The following is a 23,882-nucleotide window of genomic DNA, read 5'->3' as shown; positions in this document are numbered from 1 at the left end:
TGGCACCTGGAAACCATTCGAAAAATGTATCTGGCTTTCGGTGAAAATTTTACGGGCTTCACAGAGAATAAGGACTATTACTACAGCTTTAAGGATGGCCCACAATGGCGCTCGGCGCGCCGCGCTCCGAGCCGCGACGACAGGCACGAACCACCGGATCATTTCTAAATGGATGGCTGTGTGGAGCTGGGGCCGTCGTATGCACTTTCTCTGGTTATCACAAGAGCTGGACATCAACCATTTTCTGGCAGATTTCACTTTTAACAAGAGATTTTGTCGTGGAAAGCCGCGCAGAGGCTTTGTGCGTCACGACCGATTCGCTGTTCGAGCGAGCCAAAGAACGCCTCCGTTTTGGCGTGCCAGAGGACAAGTTCAGACATGCCCAGCTCTCCACAATTTCTCTTATAACTCACTCGACTGGTAAGCATTGAAAGCTGAGATAGGCATGTCCGAACTTGTCCTCTGGCACGCCGAAACGGAGGTGTTCCTTTGTCTCGCTTCCAAAGCGAATCGGTCGTGATGCGCGAAGCCTCCGCACGGCTTTCCATGACAAAATCTCTTGTTAAAAGTGAAATCTGCCAGAAAATTGCTGATGTCCAGCTCTTGTGATAACCAGAGAAAGAGCACACGACGGTCTCGTATCCACAGAGCCATCCGTTTAGAAATGGTCTGGTGGTTTGTGCCGCGTCGTCGCAGCTCGGCGTGCGGTGCGCCGAGCGTCCTTAAAGGGGTCCTTAAAGGGGTCCTTAAAGCTGTACTAACAGACCTTATTCTCTGTGAAGCCCGTAAAATTTTCACTGAAAGTCAGATAAATTTTTCGAATGGTTTCCAGGTGCCAGTCTCTAACAGCTTCTGAAAAAATTCTGATGGAAAAAAAACTCCAGATCATTCCGCCATTTCCAGACAATGAAAATCCAACAACGGGGAGGGACCACTCCTTCCACAAGGTGTGCTCACAGGCGAATGACGTCACCAACAGGCGTGGAAAAACTCACGCATGCGCACGAGGGTTCAAGCTTGTCTGACGTGAAAACATATGAATCAAATCCATATAGTTTAAAAAAAAATAAAAAGGTACGATACTTTACGGACAGACCTCGTATATATACGAGGTCTGTTAGATAAGTATCCGACCTTTTTATTTTTTTCAAAAACCTGATGGTTTTGAATCACGTGTGCTTGCATGAGCCAACCTTGAACCTTCGTGCGCATGCGTGAATTTTTTCACAGCTGTCGATTGCGTCATTTGCTTGTAAGCAGCCTTTGTGTGAGGATTTCCACCTGGCTGTCGCCCAGTTTCTAGCAAAATTTGATGCAGTCGCGCTGCTCCAGTCATTCTGCCATTTCCTTGCAAAGAAAAAACGACGAGAGACTCCACCCATCCTCACACAAAGGCTGCTTACAAGCAAATGACGCAACCGACAGGCGTGAAAAAAATCACGCATGTGCACGAAGGTTCAGTGTTGGCTCATGCAAGCACATGTGATTCAAATCCATCAGGTTTTTGAAAAAAATAAAAAGTTCGGATACTTTTCTAACAGACCTCATATATATATATATATATATATATATATATATAGATAGATAGATATTTTTTTTTCTTTTTTTTTTTAAAGTGAACTTTACAACTACAAATTGTATTAGAAGCTGAAAAGGCTGTTCGGATACATTTGTTGACAGCATAGTTTTACTGAGGAAGATGCAAGCAGGAGGGACACCGTGGGGAAGAAAGCCAGTCCAGAGCAGACAGGAATAAAAAAAGAAAAAAATCAAAAACATTTTGTCAGATTTTCAGCTGTTCTTGTTCTACATATTCCACAGTGTGCTTGCGGGCAAAAGCACAACATCGTGTCTGAAAATATACTGCATGCAGTGGAATGTAATGATTTTTTGTTGTTGTTAAAGCGGACCCTCTGACAGTCTTTGAAAAGAAACCCAGAAAAGGCTTGTCTATGCAATATAACATTTTGTCTGCATGGCCAAAAGCTTATGGAAATTCTTGAACACAAAAAAAGAAAAAAAGCCCCACGTACACGCTGTTATTAAATGTAAACAATGCATTAGTTCTTCGTCATAACTCTTTTGATGCAGACCTTTAAAAGCCAGTGTAAAATGCAGCCCCCCCCCCCCCCCCCCCCCAAACAAAGAGTCCTGTTGTCTTTATTCAACATTCAGGTTATTTGCACATGTTGGGTTTCTACCTGTCATGAATGTTATGTGAACTGGAACAAAAATAAATGTAAAGGGATTTTACATTTAAAAAAATGTGAAAGTGAGATTTTAACATTTGTTGATTAATGAGGATAACTGTAGAAAAATTGCACAACATTCACCACAACAAAACTTTGATTCAAGTGCATGAACTAAACACATACGCCTGACATTAGCTTATGAAAAGTCACTTCTAACAGGACTTTGACCTTGCAATTTTTTTCTAAGGTAAAATTTTGTGACATTTATAGCTAAAGAAAACATTTAAACAAGCTTTTCACCAGTAATTTATGGAGAAGGAGGCAGTCGAGTGTTTATTCATTACCCATTTGTACAACTAATCCTTGAAGTACAAAGAAAAAGGGACTTTTTGCCATGGTGCCTGTGCCTCTGTCCACATGTACTAACTTTCATGGGATTATCCTTTTTTGCGTTTTTGCATCAATTGTAAAAGTGTCTTTGGATTTCTAGGCAAAGAGGGGGTCATTTGCATTTCTGTGGGACATGGCGGTGGTGGAGTACGCTGCTCTGACAGATGACGACTGCACCCTGACCGTGTCAGGAAACGGCATGAGCACCAGAGGCTACGGCATAGCCCTGCAGCACGGCAGTCCGTACAGAGACCTCTTCTCTCAGAAGTGAGGACACAAAGAATCTATTTTACTTACTGTGGTGTCAAACCTACAGCTAACTCAGTCTTTCCACATTATTTGTCTGTGATAAAAGCATTCCCCATACTATTTTTGGAAGTTCATTAATAGAGAGCACTGTTCGGCTCGGTTCACACCCCTTCCACAACCTGGCGCATGCTTTTGATTTTCCCAGCCTTCAGCTGACAACACTGCCTTGAAAGTACACATCATACTGAACATGTTATGTAATTTTAAAAATCTATTAAATATAGAAATACATATAGTCTCACCATCTGAACCAACAGCTTTTCCTTTTTTAGCTTTTCTGTATAATCGAGATCCTATGTGTCATAGAGCTCTTTCATTGTGGAGCATTCAGTAAAGTAAAAACCAGAAAATTGATAGCAATCATTATGACTGTTTTCAATCTCTAAAATGTTTTTTTCATGTCTTTGACTTCTTCCCCAGACATAAAAACTGTAGTAAAAGACGTGAATTATTTAATGTTGCCGGGACAATGTTACAATGATGATCTGTAGGCCAGTGCCTAGAGATTTTTTCTGTATCTGTTTTTGCCGCATGCCACTTATCTTGCACATGAAAAGCAGGTGCCACGGCAAATCTCTAGAGACACACAGCAGTATATTCAACATCCATCTGGGACACGCATCTCATGCAGGTGGTGTGTACATGGTGTGTATACCTGTTAACAGGGCCACAAAGATTAAAATCAACACACTACACAGCTGCCACACACTTGCAACACATTTGGTGTGAAACAGGTCAAACCATCATTCACCGGTAAATACGAGCTGCTTGCAAAATGAATTTCAGATTTAGAAATGCTTCCAGTGACCTTGACCTATGAGCCTCTGATCCTAAAATCACTCTTGAGTTGGACTAGCTGCTATAGACACAAAGTTTGGTAACAATCAGGTTTGTACAGCAAAATGATCACACTGGCAAGCAACGTTTGGTTTTAAATAAAGCTTTCGCTAACCTTAAATGTGGACCTTTTGATCTCAAAATCAATAAGGAACTGAAACTAATCTGGACCAAGCATATCGTCAACATTGAAAGCTCTTTTTATATTACCCTTTTTTCAGCAACTGTGTAGAAATCAATGGGGATCAATGTGACACGAACACCTCTGCAGTGTTAACGGCAAAAAAAAAAAATCAGTTACATCAACGTTACATTTTATTTTTTCTGTTTCGCCTTCACCATATGTGTTCTCTTTCAGGTCATTCTGTGAAGCAGCGTGTACATATGCATGCTCAGATTCTCTCCTGCTTGGTTTTTAATTACTGGTTTGTGCAGGGAACTGAGTTTGCGTTGGTTTTTGTGTGCTTATACCCCTAGCTCATAAAGCATCTTCTTAAAATAACTTGCAGAACCTAAAATCTGGAATACAAATTTTGTCTTCCAAGTGAATGCATAGAATTCACAAAAAGCACTGCGTGTCATCAGAGGATTGATGACCCTATAAACAGTAAACAGAGCCTGGATAAAACATCTACATACATCATTTGTGCAGCACAGGAAAAATGACCCACATTTGAAGGCATTTCCTATTGTGATGCTTCTGTGTATAAATGAGAGCACATCAAAAGCCATAGCAGCTGTGTGTACATATGTCAGTTGTTTTTTCTGTGCACTGAATGAACGTGCAGGAATGTACACACACACACACTCACATATGTGCCAGTCACTGCTGAAGAGGTTGAATAATGACTGTGCTGAACATAAACCTCTCCAGTGGGACAGATTCACTGTCTCCCCATCCCTCCCTCCTTCATCTATCCGCACTTTCACTGTGCAAACTAACGGACCAACTGCAGCGTTGGATCATTGTCATTTCGACGCTTAAAGAACTTTCTGTCAAGCAAATTAATGTTGAAGCTGCTGTCGTTCTTTTGTTTACCCAGATCTGGTATTTTAACTCTTGTTCAAAACTTGTTTCAACGACACATCAGTTTCTCATTGTCCCCATCAGTACGTCATCATTGTGGACAGAATTCAAACATTTCAAGTGTTTTTAATGGGTTTTATTGTATGAACAATCTGACACAAATTAGCCTTCTAATAATTGATTTTATATGATTTACTCTATTGTCTTTGTTTTGAGTACTGGTTATTACCCTGCACGCAAACCTTGATTCCTTGCTCCCGTTTTTGCTCGGGGTAGCACGGTGAATGTGAATGGTAAATGGACTGCATTTATATAGTGCTTTTCCATCTGCATCAGAATTCCAAAGCACTTTACAATATTGCCTCACATTCACCCCGATGTGAAGGTGGTGCCATACAATGTACTCTCTACACACCGGCCACAACTAGGGGATTAAGGACCTTGCCCAGTGATTAGTGATTTTCCAGTCAGGCTGGGATTTGAACCAAGGATCTTCTGGTCTCAAGTCCAACGCTTTAACCACTAGACCATCACCTCCCCTAAACATGTCATGTGCATGTTGATTTGGCACAAGTTTTACACCAGATCTCCATACGAAAGCAACCAGTATTAGGGCACAGGCACCTTCAAACCGAACCTTTTGTTGTGAAGTGCGCTACCTGCTTGGACCACTGGAATACAGCAGGGATGCAAAAAAAAGTCCACAGCCAACAGGGTGAGAGAGAGAGATGATGAGATTATGAGTGATGTTGTGGTAATGTCACAAAGACATCATGAAATTGTTGGGAAAGTGTAGGAACACGGACCCACAACAGGGGGCGCAAATGAACGGACAATGGAGTAAGTCAAAATAACAACGCTTTACTGTTGTGAATGTGCACAACGAATACAACCAATTACAGAAATGGACAAAAGTCAATACACAAAGGTGTCGTGTGGGCAGGCTCGAAGATAGGAGACGCCTCTCCAAGGTAAGACCGGAACCACACGGCTTCCTCCGCCACAGGACCCCGGGAATACTGGAGCCGCCAAGTTCCGAACTCCCAGGTGGCCACTGCCTCCGCGTGTCGGACCTGGTACTGCTGGCGAGGGAAAAAGAACAGTTAGATGGGGGCGCGTTTGCACCCAGAACTCCGAACGGCAGGAAAGGTACCTCCACCTCTCGTTGGAACAGTAAACCAATAACTAGCTCAGTCAAAACTGTGTACTCAGTAGGCTTTGATATGTTACCTCTCTGGTAGAAACGATATCTCGGCAATGAGGTGGAGATGCCGTCCTGCTGATATACCCCACTGATGATTGCCGTCAGCTGTCTCAGGTGATGGGTGACAGCTGTCACCGAGGCTGCTCCCGTGAGGCGGCGGCGCCCTCTGGTGCCTGGAGCCCGCACTCCAGGCAGGGCGCCCTCTGGTGATGGTGGGCCAGCAGTACCTCCTCTTCAGCGGCCCACACAACAGAAATGACATCATAACTGTCTCAAAGTCCATGTGGGCATTTGACCCCGTCTGCTGGCCGTAAAACAGGGCACCAGACCCACCACTCTCCATGTGGGTGGTGAGCCCATATGGAGGTGACACCGTGTTGCTTTTTTCAGGCTGAGCCCAACCAAGTGCCACGGGGGGGCTGGTCACCCTAATCTGGGCGAGGTGACTCATCATTACATTTGTCCATCATAAAGGGTTTATTGAATTGCTCTTTGTCTGTCTGCTCACCTGGGACTAGTTTTCCAAGGGTGGCCCTACCAGGAGCTAAAGCTCCAGACAACACACCTCCCAGGATCAGGAGACCACACGAACCCCTACACCATGATAATGTGGAGATCCAGGGAGAGTGAGCAGCTTGGTCTGCTACCATGGCAGTCCATACCTGGATAAGCAGTAGAAAATATATTAATGAATGTCTAAAACTTTTCTCAGGATATCTCCATAACCAAAAGGACTAGGAAGGTGATCTGAAGATATAAGTTGTGTTGTGAGGATGTCACTAAAGTGACATCACTAAACTCATTTGTTTTGGCTCCTGATCGGGGTCACCACAGCAGCTCCAGATATACGAGGAGAGTGGCAAACAGATGGCCTTGAAGCAAGTTCTGTTTGGAGAGCAAGTGCACTAACCACTTGCGTCACCAAAATTATGTCAGTATAATTTAAAAAGCATTTATTATGTAGACGTGCAGGGTGTGCACTGCCTCTCCAATGCTTTTCATTGACTATTGTAGTTTATCCCGGTTGATGACGTTAAAGCAGTTGCCAGTACCTCATGTTGTCCTTCTTCTCCTCAGGATATTGGAGCTTCAGGAAAAAGGAGACCTGGACATCCTGAAGCAGAAATGGTGGCCAAAGAAAGGCCGTTGTGACCTCCAGAGCCATGCAGATGCTCAGCCGGAGGGAAGGTCGCTGCGTCTCCACAGCTTTGCTGGTGTCTTCTGTATCCTTGCTGCAGGGCTTGTCCTCGCCCTCCTCGTAGCTGCGCTGGAGACCTGGTGGAACAGCAACCACTGCCGCAGTGAGCAGCCCAAAGAGGTGACCGCTGACAACTCGTCAGGCCAGGGCCCAGGCACAAGCCTGCTAGCCCAGAACCAGGCCCTGGTGGCCACCACGGGTCCCCCAGCCCCACCAAGGCCCCGGTCAAGACCCAGACCCCCGGGCCCCCCGGTCCTGCCCAGGAATGCCACTGCCACACTCTACTTTATGGATCCAGCAGGCGCAGACGCAAGCCCCGATTTAGTCGAGCTGCAGTACACCCAGTTGTAATAGGTGTGACCCTAATGATGATCAGTCATCCTGTGATCGAGATATTCATTCCTTCTCATGCTGGGAGAGAGGTTGGGGTTTTTACATAGGGCTTTTTTCCTGGCACTTCTCTCTCATAAACATTCACTGTGATTCTCTTTCATACTGCCACACAGAAAACAAGACAATAATTGGCAGATTTATGGGTGGAGAAATGAATGGAGCTGGTGAAAGTGTGAGAGAACCACAGTTTGAGAACGACTAAGTACAGTGTTGTTTTGCAAATTCACCATATCCCAAAATTGTCCTTCTGAGTCAGTAAGTGCTTCAGTTGTACAATAGCTCTCTTTAGCTAATCCATTCAAGTCTTAAAGCTTTAGAGCTCTGACTTCACCTCGCTGCAGTCGACTGGGCAGCTCCACTGCATGAGGCATCCAGGAAAACTAAGGCTTGACATGGATCCCTAAACTAAAGTGTGAGCAAAAGCACGTGCTAAATAATCTTAGCCTGGACCTGCCTGTTTGATTTGACAGCCCAATAAGAAGCACTGGTTGAGAACACCCATTTAAGGCCTAGTCCTGTCCTGAAAGCTGGAGCTCAAACTCCACCTGAGTTTGAGTTGAAGCTGTGGGTTTGTACTTCAGGCGTCGTCTTCTGTGTCGACCTGCTCTCATAATAACCACATACTGCTGTCATGTGACATTCCACCAAGTTACTAAACCTCAGCTGTTTCATTTGTGGTCCACACACAACATCAGTTTAGTACATAAATGGTGTGTGTGTGTGTATATATATATATATATATATATATATATATATATATATATGTGTGTGTGTGTGTGTGTGTAAAATATAATAATTGGTGAGTCTAGTGATGGGTGGCTTGGGTGCAGGCATTAAAACTATGAGCGACATACAGCCTCATGCCTCATCAACTGTGGCAACATCAGTGTAGCTCATGACACCAAGCTACTGTATTTATACCTGATAAATAGCGCTAGCATACAAATAATACTAAAATTTTAGTCAATGCAAATCCTGGAGTACAGATTTCTTCGCTTGTCCATTCTAAACAATAACCATACAGCAATCCAAGGTAGACCAGGTAGCTGAATGGGTAAGGATAAGGAGTTGGGTTTGAATCCTGCTCATCCTATACCTGTTTGTGTACTTGGACAAGACAATCAATTTACGTACATCATCTCAGTCCACCCAGCTGTAAATGGTACCATTCTTGGCTGTGGAAGAAACCTGTATTGGACTGGTGTCCCATCCAGAGAGAGTCATGGACAAGCACTGGCACCTACGGACCCCAGAGCCTATATAGGACAGCAAGCCAGATATTTCTAATTAAATCACTTTCAAGTCCACAGCAGGTCTCTACTAGTGGGTGTGCGTTGATGTGATACCCTGCACACAGTGTCATTCAAAGCAATCACACCCCTAATTGTTCATAACTTTACTGCTTTAAATAGTCACCCCTTGCACCCCATACAGTTGTCATGAACAGGGAGACAAGCTATAGATAACAAAACGATATTGTAAACATGGACATTTTAACATGGGCATCTATGGGAATTGACCCACTTTAGGAGCCTGCCTCAAGTGACCACTGAAGGAACTGCATGTTTTAGCAATCCCACATTGGCTTAATTTTTCAGCACAGGAAGGTGCTGCTTGGTTTAGTATGGCTCAGCTATTGTTTTTTATAGATGTGTGTTACTGGAATTTCATTTTGAGAAACAGGCGTATTTGTTTTTGTGAGAGTGAGACTAGAAGATCAGTGTAACTCGTGTCTGGCTGTAAAGTACAGAGCTGGAGGCTGGACACATTTATCCTGCAGACTAAAGATTAAAGTCAAAGGAAGACTTTTGCACAACACCGTTCAAAGTTAAAGATATGCCTGACAACAAAAGCTGCTCTATTTACACACGCAATTTCTACTTTGTTTAACCACTCAACATGATAGTTTGTCATTTTAGGCAGAGATATCTACAGTGCCGGTAAGTATTTGTTGATGTGTAGCAGCTTGGATCAGATGGCGTGCAGCATCTGCGTTGTCACTGAGCTTGTTGGTATGCAAAAGCAGAACCATTGATTACATGCAAAAAAGGAACCATTTATTATGGAAGCTAACTAAGTAACCCGAGCTTCAGCTGCACACTGCACTCGTCTCAACAAACTCCAACACATAACTCCCACAGCTAATTTTAATTGTTGGAAAAGTATTTGTTTTAATTCGATTCCGGAAGAGGAAGCGCATGTGTGCATGCACAAAGGATTGAAGTTTCTTCTGCATTTAAACTCTGAATTTCTGACTTCCAGCAAGGAAAAATACATACACAGAGTACAGTAAATGTTTGATAAAATCTTAGTATTGTCACTGGCTCATTTGGACAAACCAAGTAAAAATGATGGAACTATAAGTAATATGACAACTGCTACAGCAGACCCATTTGTGTTGTCTTACCTGTCCAGCAAATGTCCAGCAAAACTTTAATTTAAAATATGGCCAGTTTTTACTCTTAGTTCTTCCTAATGGGATCCGTGACCACTTATCTTTACTAGTTCACCAATGTTTTATCCTCAATTTTCTTGTTTTCTTGTTGTTGTTTTTTTTTTTGGCACTGGACAGTCTTCAGCTCAATGATGTTGACACTTGTTGAACAAGTTTCCAAGTCGAGGCTTAAAAGAGCCCCAACATCATCCATTGTGTTGCTACAGAAAGTGTGTCATGGCATCTTGTCGCTGTTTTTTTAACCCGTGTGGTCCAAAATTTGATCATATTGGTGCTATAAGCTTGTGAATCCTGTATTTGAATACTAAGGTACAAAATTATAGCACTGCCGAAGAACATCCTTTTTATGAATTAAAAACTTTTTTTCTTAAATGAAAGGGAGTACATGTTTAATTGATCTTTGTCCCAAATCTTTATCAGCAAGTTCCTGTAAGAGGATGGGAATTTTCACAGCAGTGGGATCCCTTTAATATGGAACTCTGGAGAGGTCACTTAGAGTGATATTTTTTCTGGCCATGATAATTTGTGCACATATTTTCCTTTAATTGAGCCCTCAAATTAATAAAACGTGCTCTCAAATTAATAAAAGGTGCACACGTTTTCCTGGCTGTGATAATTCGCCCGCATGTTTTCCTTTAATTGGGCCCTCAGTTTTTTTCAAATTTTTAACATTTATTTTCATTTATATAGCGCCAAATCACAACAGAGTTGCCTCAAGCCGCTTCACACAGGTAAGGTCTAACCTTACCAACCCCCAGAGCAACAGTGGTAAGGAAAAACTCCCTCTGAAGAAGAAATCTCAAGCAGACCAGACTCAAAGGGGTGACCCTCTGCTTGGGCCATGCTACAGACATAAATTACAGAACAATTCACAGAACAATTCACAAAACAAATATACAAGAAATGCTGTTGGTGCACAGGACAGGTGGGTTGCCAACACAAATACAAGTCCCATCTCTGGATGGAGCTGCACCTTAAACAGAGAGAAAAAAACGAATCAGGCATCAGAAAGACAAAAAATACTGTATAATTTGCCAGCATTAATCAACAAGAAAAACAGAAGAAATACTAAGGTGATCGCCGGCCACTAGCCCTAAGCTTCACTAAAAGACCCAGAATTGAGGTAAAGTTGAGGCCACGACACGCTCTGTTTACTAATAAAATGAATTAAAAGAGTAAAAAGCGTGAAACAAAACTGTACCAGTATGCTAGGCATACGAAAGGGAAAAGAAGTGCGTCTTGACTTGAAAGTCTCCACAGAATCTGACTGTTTTATTGACGCAGGGAGACCATTCCACAGAACAGAGACACGATAAGTGAATTAATCAAATTAATAAAACATGCGCACGTTTTCCTTTAATTGAGCCCTCGAATTAATAAAACATATGCACATTTTCCTTTAATTGGACCCTGGAATTAATAAAATTAGCACACGTTTTCCTTCAACCTGAGCCCTCGAATTAATAAAAGGACTGCACGTTTTCCTTTCTTTCAAAATTAACTCCATAATATGACCAAAATCATCATACTCACTACGGGGAGATGCTTCACCCTCAGCATCCTTTTTAATGTGCTTAAACTCCAGATGATGCCATGCTGGGTAGTTAGAGTTTCTCTATATGTCCTTGTGCGCCCAAACCACAATATACCCTGACCAGATCCATTTCTAATGGGGAAATGTATTACACTGTCTCCTGGTTTGTTGACTAATAGCCAACATTTTTTGTGTCAAGACAATATTGAGTGCACGTTTTACAAATTGTGGCCATGTTTAAGTAGATTGTGCCCTTGTTTTACTCAAACGATGCTTAAAACATGCGCACAGTATCATAAAATGTGCGCATAATACAATAAAAGGAGCACACAATATAATAAAACATTTGCATAATATCATAAAATGAGAGTACAATATCATAAAATCTGCGCACAATATAATAAAATGAGTGCATATTCTCTCCACATGCAAAACCTTTTTGTGATGACACTCCCAGGGCACCGTACTTTAATATGTGAAAAATGGCATTTTAAAAAAATTTAAATGAAAAGTAATGATAGATTTGTCGACCTCGGTGATACCTCACTGTTGGTTTTCGACATTAATTTTTTCCCTTACAAAATAATCCAGCCCTGATCTGGTGCTGGACATGTCCACGTTAATGTTAGTAAATTCTGCAATCATACATAAATGTAAAATGTGTAGATGATTGTAACCAAAACACACTCGCTCTGCTGCTGTACTTCCATGCCGTGTTCCAATGAATTTTACAGTGTAACAATGTGAACAGTTGCTGAAGCAGTTCGAGTGTTGGCATGATCAGTGACTGACTGAAGCTAAAGAAGGAAGTGGGTGTTGAGATTTTGCAGCAAACGAACAAAAAAAACATACTTGCATGTGTTTATTCCCCTGTTGTTTGAGTGTGACCAAAGATTTCTGTGTTGAAGTGTAGTCATAATGCGTGGTTATTGTTATATAAGTATGTGAGAAGCGGTAGTGCCTAAAGAAGCAGATGGCTTGTTTCAGTGCCAATCACATCCGTGTCGGCAGGAAGCATGTAGAGTTAATACTTACTGCACTTTATGAGCACTTTTTTTGTTCAGAAGTCATTTTAGAACACTATATGCCGTATATGACGTATATGACAAAAACAACAAGGGCAAGAGGTTAGCAGTATTTCATTTGCGATGAAACGTTAGCAACTGTATCGTAAAAAAACAACATTTGTATTCATTCTAAAGTTGATTAGTGCTTTAACCATTACTGTTAGTGAGAAAACATTTTTTTAAGCATTGAAGCATTTTGGCTTCTATAGCTGTCCTGTGGACGCACAGATGTCAGTGTGTCAGTTCTAATCAGCTGCTGCTTGAAAGGCCTGTTTCTCCACACAAACCCACTAATGCTGACGCACCGTGAACCCAGAAAGTATTCACAGCGCTCCACTTTTTCCACATTATGTTACTGCCTTATTCCAAAATGGAGAAAAAAAAAATTTCCCCACAGATTTCTACTCGCAACACCCCATAATGACATGAAAAAAAATTATTTTTGCAAATTTATCAAAAATAAACAACTAAGAAATCACCTGTACATAAGTATTCACAGCCTTTGCTCAATACTTTGTTGATGCACCTTTGGCAGCAATTACAACTTCAGGTTTTCTTGAATATGATGCCACAAGTTTGGTGCACCTATCTTTGGGCAGTTTTGCCCATTCCTCTTTGCAGCACCTCTCAAGCTCCATCAGGTTGGATGGGGAGCGTCAGTGCACAGACATTTTCAGATCTCTCCACAGATGTTCTATTGGATTCAGGTCTGGGCTCTGGCTGGGCCACTCAAGTACATTCACAGAGTTGTCCTGAAGCCACTCCTTTGATATTTTGGCTGTGTGATTAGGGTCATTGTCCTGCTGAAAGATGAATTGTCACCTGAGTCTGAGGTCAAGAGTGTTCTGGAGCAGGTTTTCATCCAGGATGTCTCTCTACATTGCCGCATTGCCTCAATCCTGACTAGTTTCTCAGTTCCTGCCACTGAAACACATACCACATCATGATGCTGCCACCACCATGGTGCTTGGTTTCTTCCAAACAAGACACCTAGCATTCACACCAGAGAGTTCAATCTTTGTCTCATCAGATCAGATCCTTTTCCTTTCATTGTCTGAGAGTCCTTCAGGTGCCTTTTGGCAAACCTCAGGTGGGCTGCCATGTGCTTTTACTAAAGAGTGGCTTCTGTCTGGCCAACCTATCATACAGGCCTGATTGGTGGATTGCTGCAGAGATGGTTGTCCTTCTGGCAGGTTCTCCTCTCTTCACAGAGGAATGCTGGAGCTCTGACAGAGTGACCATCAGGTTCTTGGTCACCTCCCTGACTAAGGTTCTTCTCCCCCGATCGCTAAGCGTCAGTGGGCTGCCAGCTCTTGGAAGAGTCCTGGTGGATCTAAACATCTTCCATTTACATATGATGGAGGCCACTGTCCTCACTGGCACCTTCAAAGCATCAGAAATGTATCTGTACCCTTCCCCAGATTTGTGCCTCGAGACAATCCTGTCTCGGAGGTCTGCAGACAATTCCTTTGACTTCATGCTTCATGCCAATTAAGCTGTAGAAACATCTCAACGATGATCAGTGGAAACATGAGGCACCGGAGCTCAATTTTGACCTCCATGGCTGTGAATACATATGTACATATAATTACTTTGTTTTTTTTATTGTTATTATTATTTTAAATTTGCAAAAATCTGACAACCAGATTTTTACATTATCATTATGGGGTATTGTGTGTAGAATTTTGAGGGGAAAAATAATTTCATCCATTTTGGAATAAGGCTGTAACATAATGTGGAAAAACTGAAGTGCTGTGAATACTTTACAGATGCACTACACACACACACGCACGCACACACACACACACACACACACACACACACACACACACACACACACACACAATAAAAATAAGTCAAATAACTATTTAATGAAATTTTCAACAGATGTCAGTAACAGCCCAAGTACACACATACAAAGAAACCAAAACAAATAAGTATAGAAATTAAGTTATATGTAATAACATGATAGTGTTAATTTTGTCAGACAAGATGAAATATCTTCGTCAATGACCATTTTTTCATGACGAAAATGAGATGATGATACTATGTCAGTGTTCTAAAATGCTGACTACAACAAACTTAGCATGCATTATTGTTAATAAACAAATAAATGTGCTGCAGAGTAAATTCATCAGGCATCAATGACAAACATTTAATGAAAAAATAGTTTACATTTACAGTACACTGTCTCACGGTGTAAACGTGCCTGATCAGCTCTCCGAGGCTCAGATTAAGGATCAGACCTGTGTGTAGGTTTTGAACACAGCTTCAAAAGCTACAGCCATCCAATATGAAAATTTGTTTTAACATTATTTAAGACTACACTATAACAAATAACATGAAATTTAACAAAATAATGTAATATGAAGTGCGCATCATATTTAATTTAAATTGGGTCAAGTTGTGGCTCTTACAATAGACAAAAGCATTGCAAGTCTTGAATTATTTATTTGATTTTATTCTGTCCTGCTTTAACAAATTTTCAGCCAGTTATGAATGTGCAAATAGAATAACTAGATCAACAAATGTTTAATTTCAAAAGATGTGAACCCCTACAGTGATGTGGGTTTACAAGAAAACTGAATGTCTAATTGTATCTGACTGGAAGCCTTGAATATTACTGGAAAAACACCACAAACCTTCAATAATTCAACAAGTGTATTTTGTCAGGTAATGATAACATTCATTATTTCAGATGTATGAAACACTATGTTGACTGAAATGGTAATCAGTCAAAAAGACTAAAATGTCTCAACTGAAATACGACTAAAATACATTCAGTTCTCTTTTGACTAAAACTAGATTAAAATTAACAGACTTTTAGTCGACTAAAACACGACTAAATAAAAGGTATGTGAATGACTAAATTGACTAAAACTATAAAGAACATTTGATAAAAGACTAAGACTAAATTCAAAAAACAAGTGACAAAATTAACGCTATAATGTGAAATGACACACATGAAGAAAGAGAGGTGCAAAAAAGACATGGATAGCCAAGACACCAGCTGAAATCTATCAGTAAGTAGAAAGCAATCCTGCCCCTTATCAGTGCAAATTAATATCAGCTGATTCATTGTCAATTGATGACCTGTAAAAAGTTGTCTCATGACCAAGGTGTCACACAAGAAACATCGCATGATGGGTAAAAGCAAAGAGCAGTAGTGAAGCATGAATTAAAAACTGATAGCATACACATTGTGCACATTAACACCAAGTAACCACAAGCTGGCTATGCCCCGAGAATACCCATCAAGCGACAAATGCCAAGTGCTTGTCGCTGTCATTTGTAGCTAGTGTGACCATAGGGTTATCCCACTGACCTTCCCACTCAAAGACCTGCGTCAAAATATTTCACCATTTTTAATGGTCTACATTGTGTCCTTTTGCCTGGGGTTGTGTCTTGCTTGAACTTTGGCTACACTGTCCCCATGATTTCCAGTGGTACTTCTCTACTTCATCTTTAAGTTTTTAGAAAACACTAACAAATACACATAAGCAGAGTGCAGACAGAAGGCACTGTATATGAGCCTGACATGCTTTGTGTAATACACATAGGTGTGTGATGTGATATTAAATCCTCCATCTTTCACTATGAAAAGGTGAGAAGTTTTTAAATTTGAGTGTGCAGGAGACGAGTGAAATACAGTGGCATATCTGTGGTGAAATGTCACTATCCACCATTTAAGCATCAGTGATAGTTCACCACCTTGACAGTACACATATGAGAGTATGTGGTCATTATGAGAGACATCTGAAAAACAAGCCATTCACATGAGCTGTCTAACCCGGTTGTCATCATACTCCAATTATATGTCAATGTCCGGATTCACAAGAGACCCTTTTGGTAACATGTGACTGTCTGTGATTTCCAGCAGGTGACTAAGGATTACAGTCTGGAAAGGGTTTCTGGTCCATTGACATATAATGACATAAGTGCTTCACCACAAGGGAAGCGGGACATATGGCCAAACAGAGAGAGAGACTGGGACGAGGCTGAGGACTCTTGACCAGGTCAGGAGAGGCGTTAAAACACTGGATGGTCATTGGCTGTGTCAGTGAAAAGGGGGCGGGGCATGGAGACGGCCAGGGCTACATTCTAGTTATTTCATTGCTCATTTCACCTCATGGTGTCTTGTGTTGTTGAGGTTTGTCTTTTGTGTTTGGGTTCGTCGACTTAAATGGGTGCATGGAGCTAGAGCAGGATAATGTGAAGTATTGAGATCAGGATGAAGCCAAAAAGCCACATCTGATAAACAACTAGGAGCTTTATATTTGGCTTGTCCATCTGTTCTCCCATATCTGTGCTGCCCCACTGATACCTGAGTGGTGGAACAAACCACTCAGGTTAACCTCAATGTGATTACCGGTTATTTCAGATTAACTGATGTCTTTTGTCTTCATTTAGATCTTGTTTTCCCAGTTTTGTATTTTTGTTTTCCCTCTTCTAGATCCTGTTTTATACACAAACATGTTCTTCATCCGCAGATTCCACTTCTATAGAGGCTTTGCACTAACGTCAGTACTGGCCAACATGGAGTGCACCCAAAGCTGGTCTAGTGGGGTTACATGCAAAGAGCATATCCACAACAATTCATAAGACTTAAAATTAGCATATATTTCTTGGTTTGCAGCCCTACTTGATCTCCAGTGGCCCTATTTGGATCAACTATGGCAGATGGCTTCTGCAAAGGGCATTTACATTGTGGTGCAGTTCCACTTGTGGTATTTACTACAGTAAACTGAGTGCAAAATACAGTGCAGGCTGCAAAGGGGTTCGATTATTTGCTTAACTATTCATGGACATTTTTCAGGGATACCATGGAATAAGTGGAGTGGTTAATGCACTGCATATAAAAGGATCCTGGTTGAAGGACCCCTCCCCATTCTCCTTGTAATGTGGAATTGCATCAGGAAGGACATCCAGTGTAAATATCGTGGCAGTTCAATATGCAGCTGCATACTGGATCCGCTTTGGCAACTCCAAGCAAAAAGTGCGAAGCCAAAAGACATGAGTATGGGAAAGGTTTGGTATAAACAAAGGCTGATTGATAGATGCTGCTGCAGAATTATAGGATTTCCTGTGTTTAAAAAAATGATGACTATACAATCAGTATTTAAATTCCCAGATTGCCATAGAATGCAGAGAAAAGGCTGCACATTTTTAAATATTTCCAAGGAGGTGTGCACCCAGAGCCTCGAGTAGGGGCATGCCTTCAGCACCCCCAACCAAGTCACAACCCCCTCACCTGATGCTAGATCCACCCCTATTTGGCAACCAAGATGGAGGCATCAGGCACCAATCCCAACTGGAACTGGACCCGGTCACTTTCCACACAGAAGACTGTAACTACTGAAGCTCCACATCCTTGTCAGTCTAATTAACAGGGGTACGCTGCATCTTAAATCAGTAGCTACAGTCTACCTCTACAGGTGCAGAAGCTTTATTCAAACAAATAGTCTGAAGTTTTTCTACCATCAACATGAATCTAGCAGAAAGTCAATTTTGTCTGCAGAAAAGTGATTGAGTGTGCCCAAATGGAGTCAGGGCCGATCCTGTTTCTCAGCACATATTTTGTGCGTTTTTCTTGATTGTAGTAATGGTCAGTAATCCAAAAAGGATTTTTCCTTTGTGTCTGTCTCCCCTATTTCTGCAATTTGCAACTGCACAGAGATTGACATGTTCAATCACATGAAGTTAGACAAACATGAAATAAAACAAAAGCTGACAGCATACGGTAAGCACTGGAGTACCTGTTTGCGCTCCAGTAGCAGAACAGAAGTTTAATGACATCAACTGCAAAGCCTCTATGGATGTGGTGACAAATGGATGTGGAGAAAACTCCAGACATTCTGTCATGAAGATACATTTTTGTTGAAGTTTAATGTACAGTTGGGAGACATTACCTTTTACAGTCATGGATTTCAGATTTAACGCAGTTTCACACCAGTGCGGTTTCGAATGCATTGTAAAACTTTCAGACAAACATATTCCATCCTAGTCCCATTGCAGCAAAGATCCCAATATGTTATCCCTGAATTCTATCAGGCATGGCTGCGTTGTTTCATAGTTGCCCCTGGTGGAGCTGCATTTAGTCAGTGTCTGTGATTCCACCAGCAGTGGTGCATTTCAGGTACATCCCAGAAATGGCTGTCTGCTTGACTGAGAAATCTAGTAATTCTATTTTTGATGGAACTGGATGGAACACGCATCAGTTTTTCATGAGTAGCTCGACCACACAGGAAATCAACACATGAATGGCATAGTGAATCCAGTCAGCTTTCAAAATTAACACCCTGTGAAGATGGTGGCTCGTATTTCACTTCATTCAATCAATTTTATGTTCAACCCAACAGAAAGAACCTCATTAAATATGATTGAAGATAGTTCAATGTAGTTTAATATAAATGTTTCCCAGAAAAACCACCCCGACTTACAGCCTTTGTATCTCTTATTCACCTGTTTTACAGGACATGTTTTGGTTCTATGTGTTAGCAAGACTAGATTAGCCGAGTTACGATCTTGCACATTTGCTAAATCGTGCAAACAAGAAGGAAAAGTGTTTGTATAACAATGATTTGGAAGTTCTGTAACAAAGAAGAAAATTCTGAGATCAAGTGTTAAGTTACAAAAGAAGACATTTGATTCCAAGTGGGGTAAAACAAGAGTAATGGTTGGAAAGAAGTAGGAATGTTTGTGCGCACTGAAGACTGCGATACAGCTGAGTTAACATTTGGGTTTCACTCCGAAGTTAATGGATGGGTGAATACACAATCAAATGTGGGAATGTAAACCAATTTATTTATTAGTTATGATTTTAAATATACAGGCGGTATCCAAATTGGCTTTCAATATACTAAATAAAACAATTTATAATTAATTTAACCACTGAAAAATTACATCACATATGAAACACCTCCTCCAGTCTAACCACCACCTTAGATTGGTTGTACTATAATTTTAAATTTGTGTAAATGGGTGAATGCGAGGCATCATTGAAAAAGCGCTTTGAGCTTCTGATATAGATGGAAAAGCACTGTATACATGAAGTCCACTTGCCATTCTTGTTGGCACCACTCCTTGGGCCCTGGGTAAGTTTTTTTCCACTTGTAGAGGAGTAAACAAATGGTTTCAGATGAAAGCTTGGTATACATAATTATATTTCCAGGAGCAAACACTGTATTTCATGTGTACTTGATATACCTACAAATGGATTGGGTACCTTCAAAACATACAACAAAAGGATCTATGTCCATGATATAAGCAGAAAAAACAAGGAAAAAACAACCAAATCAACAAGTAAACACATGTTCTGGTATGTTTGAAACACACCATTGGGTAGGTACTAAACTATGATGGAGCCATACTGGTGGAATCACAGAATCAGAGTTTAACCACACAGTTGAAGTTTGCTATACATGTGTTGTCGTGGTTTCCCGTCAGTCAGATGTCAGATGCTGCTTTTAACAAACACGACAACAACGTCTCCAGAGGAGCCCCCCCACCCCACAGTTCTACACTGTCTTCTAACTTCTAATGTCTAACACACACAAAAAAAGATTCAAAATTAGAAGGGCAGGAACTAGAGTGCATCCTTCCATTCAAACAGCTTTTTTTTGGATTCCTCTTTAAAGTTTTTTTTTGTGTTGATCCTTCTATTTGAGGTCAGATGCAGCAACTTCTACTGTTTCATGAAAATTGATTTAATACAGTCCCTTTTTTTTTTCAGATTTGCCCAAAGATTTAATAGGTTGTATTCCCAGACTCGGTTATGTCACAGCTTGAGAAAATCTCAAGAGTCACACAATATACAGGGTGGGCCAATAAAATGTTACCGCTTTTTTAATTCGTACAATTTCCAAAATAACAAAGATTTCTTTTTCATTTTCAGGAATATCAATTCCTGAAAATGAAAAAGAAATTTGGAGAATCCCTCTTGAGATGTTTGGCAATGTCATCACAAACGTCATTGTGCGTGTTGCAGCTGTAATCCAAAGAAGACGAGCGTGGATTGAACATGTCATCAATTATTGAACTGTGCAGAAAACAAGAGACAAAGTGGGAAACCTTTGGTATCAAATGTTAATTTGATGCTTCTGTTACAAGTCTGTAAATAAAATTTTCAAAAAAGTTCTAATTTCAAAAACTTGTGGACAATCAAAAAGTGGTAACATTTTATTGGCCCACCCTGTATTTGGATCCTGCAAAAAATGAAAAAGAAAAGAAAGAGCATTGTGCATGATGGAGAAAAATAGATCACCTAAATCTAAAAATAGTCATTTGGTGTGAAACGACCTTTTGACTGTTGAAAGGTAATGATTCTACAGCACATCTTGATGTTGGCTGCTTGGAATATGATTGATGATTTACCATCCTTTGAATTCACACTGTAATGAATGTATTATTGGACATACGAGGTCTGTCCATAAAGTATCGTACCTTTTTATTTTTTTCAAAAACTATATGGATTTCATTCATATGTTTTTACGTCAGACATGCTTGAACCGTCGTGCACATGCCTGAGTTTTTCCACGCCTGTCGGTGACGTCATTCGCACTGTGAGCACGCCTTGTGGAAGGAGTGGTCCTGCCCCTCGTCGGGATTTTCATTGTCTGGAAATGGCGGAATGAAAAGGACTTTTTTTCCATCAGAATTTTTTCAGAACTGTTAGAGACTGGCACCTAAAACCATTCGAAAAATTTATCTGGCTTTCAGTTGAAAATTTTACAGGCTTCACAGAGAATAGAGGACTTTAACTACAGCTTTAAGGACCCCTTTAAGGACGGTCGGTGCGCCGAGCTTTGAGCGGGCGACGATGCGGCACAACCACTGGATCATTTCTAAGCTGATGGCTTCTGTGGATACTAGACCGTCGTGTGCTCTTTCTCTGCTTATCACAAGACCTTGACTCAGCCATTTTCCAGCAGATTTCACTTTTAACAGAGATTTTGTCATGGAAAGCCGCGCGGAGCCTTCGCGCGTCACGACCGATTCGCTGATGAAGCGAGACAAGGACACCTCCGTTTCGGGAAGTGTTAGAGGACAAGTTGGGACATGTCCAGCTCTCCACAAGGTCTTCTATACTCACTCGACTGGTAAGCACTGAAAGCCGAGATAGACATGTCCCAACTTGTCCTCTAACACTCCGAAACAGGAGGTGTTCCTTTATCTCGCTTCATCAGCGACTCGGTCCGTTGACGCGCGAAGGCTCCGCGCGGGCTTTCCATGACAAAATCTCTTGTTAAAAGTGAAATCTGCTGGAAAATGGCTGAAGTCCAGGTCTTGTGATAAGCAGAGAAAGAGCACACGACGGTCTCGTATCCACAGAGCCATCAGCTTAGAAATGATCCAGTGGTTTGTGCCGCATCGTCGCAGCTCAAAGCTCGGCGCACCGACCGTCCTTAAAGGGGTCCTTAAAGCTGTAGTTAAAGTCCTTATTCTCTGTGAAGCCCGTAAAATTTTCACTGAAAGCCAGATAAATTTTTCGAATGGTTTCTAGGTGCCAGTCTCTAACAGCTTCTGAAAAAATTCTGATGGAAAAAAAGTCCTTTTCATTCCGCCATTTCCAGACAATGAAAATCCGACGAGGGGGCGGGACCACTCCTTCCACAAGGCGTGCTCACAGGCGAATGACATCACCGACAGGCGTGGAAAAACTCACGCATGCGCACGAGGATTCAAACATGTCTGACGTAAAAACATATGAATGAAATCCATATAGTTTTTAAAAAAATAAAAAGGACCGTTAATTTATGGACAGACACGTATGTTAATCAGATTATGATGGTTTAGAAAACTGCATGCAAGGATTGTTCGAGATGATGAAGTACCCTTGTAACATGTTTCTCTTTCTTTTTTATTGTCTCTCATTCTTTGACCTCTGTTATTCCACATTCTCTGTCTCTTTCGCTGCTGTCTTTGTATCTGCCTCCAGGACAAAGAGGTGAACCTGGAACCGGTCCACCACCGTTCAACAGCCTTCTGGACGAGGACTTGTCCCACAAGCAGCTACCCCGTCAGTCTATCGAGATCTCTGCACGTGGACATTCGCAGCATGCAGCCAGCCAGTCCCTGGAAGCTTTGTCTGCACGGACTACCCAACCCATCGCGGGCCCGCCTCCACTCTCTGTGACTACCTTCCTCCAGGAGGGTCATGGGGCAGGAAGGACACTGGGCGCTGCCGCTGGCAGGACCTTGCCCCTGCCCCTCAGCAGTGCCACCATGCCATCTATCCGCTGCAAACACAGGGCGCCCAACGGAGGACTGTTCCGCCAGAGCCCAGTCAAGACACCCATGCCAATGTCCTACCAGCCGGTACCAGGAGGACCCATTCCAGAAGCCAGTGAGCCAAGCCACGGGACATCCATCTGAGTACGTGCGACTTTTGCGGACACTCGGGCTCAGACATGTTGGAGAGTTCTGACGAGTGCAAACAGTGTGAAGGCTGCTAAATAAAAGAGGAAAAAAAAAAACAAGATTTTTATTATCAGTGGTAAAAAAGTCAGTGTGATGACGTGATGAGACACAGACTTAATGTACATATTTGTAAGTACAAAGAGAGAGAAGCAACTTCAGAAGTGTATTTTGAATATTCTCAGTTGAGTTAAAAAGAACACATGACTGTTTGAATGACTTTGTAAATTCTGTTCTAAATGAATAAAGGTGACACTTCTTTGTGGTGGTTGTTTTCTAAGTGCCAAGTTTAAATATGTTATTTTTTTTCCTTTTATTTTTATTTTTCTTTCCCTTAATTTTCAGATCAACATTAACTGAATGTACTGTGAGAATTCATAATCAAGACATTTCACACTTCAAAGACACTGGAGGTTAATTTGTTTCATATGAAAAATAAAACTATATTAGAAAAACACAGAAGCGTGTGCTTTGAAATGTGCCTAAATGTCAAGTGTTGTGCTGTCTGTGTGAATCTGTGCATGATGATGAATGCTGTACAAAACAAGATGGGAGGGAAAAAAACTGAAGCCAGACACGTGCTGAACATTTTAAGTACGGAACAAACTTTACATCTACTTTTGAGAGAACAAACAGATAACAGCTGTATTAAAAAAATAGTTAAATAGTACCGAATTACATGAAAGCCAGTGTTTTAAAGTCATCATATTATACATTTTCAGCAAACTAAGGTTATGAGTTACCTTATAACCACATTCAAGTATGTAGCCTAAAATCGCATTTATAGTTCCGTAAGACTCGTTTCCGTTGCTGCAGTTTTAAAAAAGCTCAATGGAGCATGTGGGTGTGTCCTACTGAGT

The 23,882-nt window shown here is 41.4% G+C and overlaps 1 protein-coding gene across 1 annotated transcript in view; it reads left to right on the top strand.

The window, feature by feature from the left end:
- Positions 1-23,479, top strand: part of LOC117523859 (glutamate receptor ionotropic, delta-1-like) — a 290,124-nt gene extending 266,645 nt beyond the window's left edge. The window contains 4 exon segments of the mRNA XM_034185472.1: positions 2,683-2,849; positions 7,037-7,277; positions 22,544-22,577; positions 22,580-23,479. Coding sequence (XP_034041363.1) covers positions 2,683-2,849; positions 7,037-7,277; positions 22,544-22,577; positions 22,580-22,980 — 843 coding nt within the window. The 3' untranslated portion in view covers positions 22,981-23,479.
- Positions 23,480-23,882: the final 403 nt, after the last annotated feature.

The sequence above is a fragment of the Thalassophryne amazonica genome, chromosome 13 (assembly GCF_902500255.1).
Source record: "Thalassophryne amazonica chromosome 13, fThaAma1.1, whole genome shotgun sequence".
NCBI lineage: Eukaryota > Metazoa > Chordata > Actinopteri > Batrachoidiformes > Batrachoididae > Thalassophryne > Thalassophryne amazonica.
The sequence above is the reverse complement of the archived record's forward strand: the minus strand, read 5'-3'. Positions and strand labels throughout refer to the sequence as shown.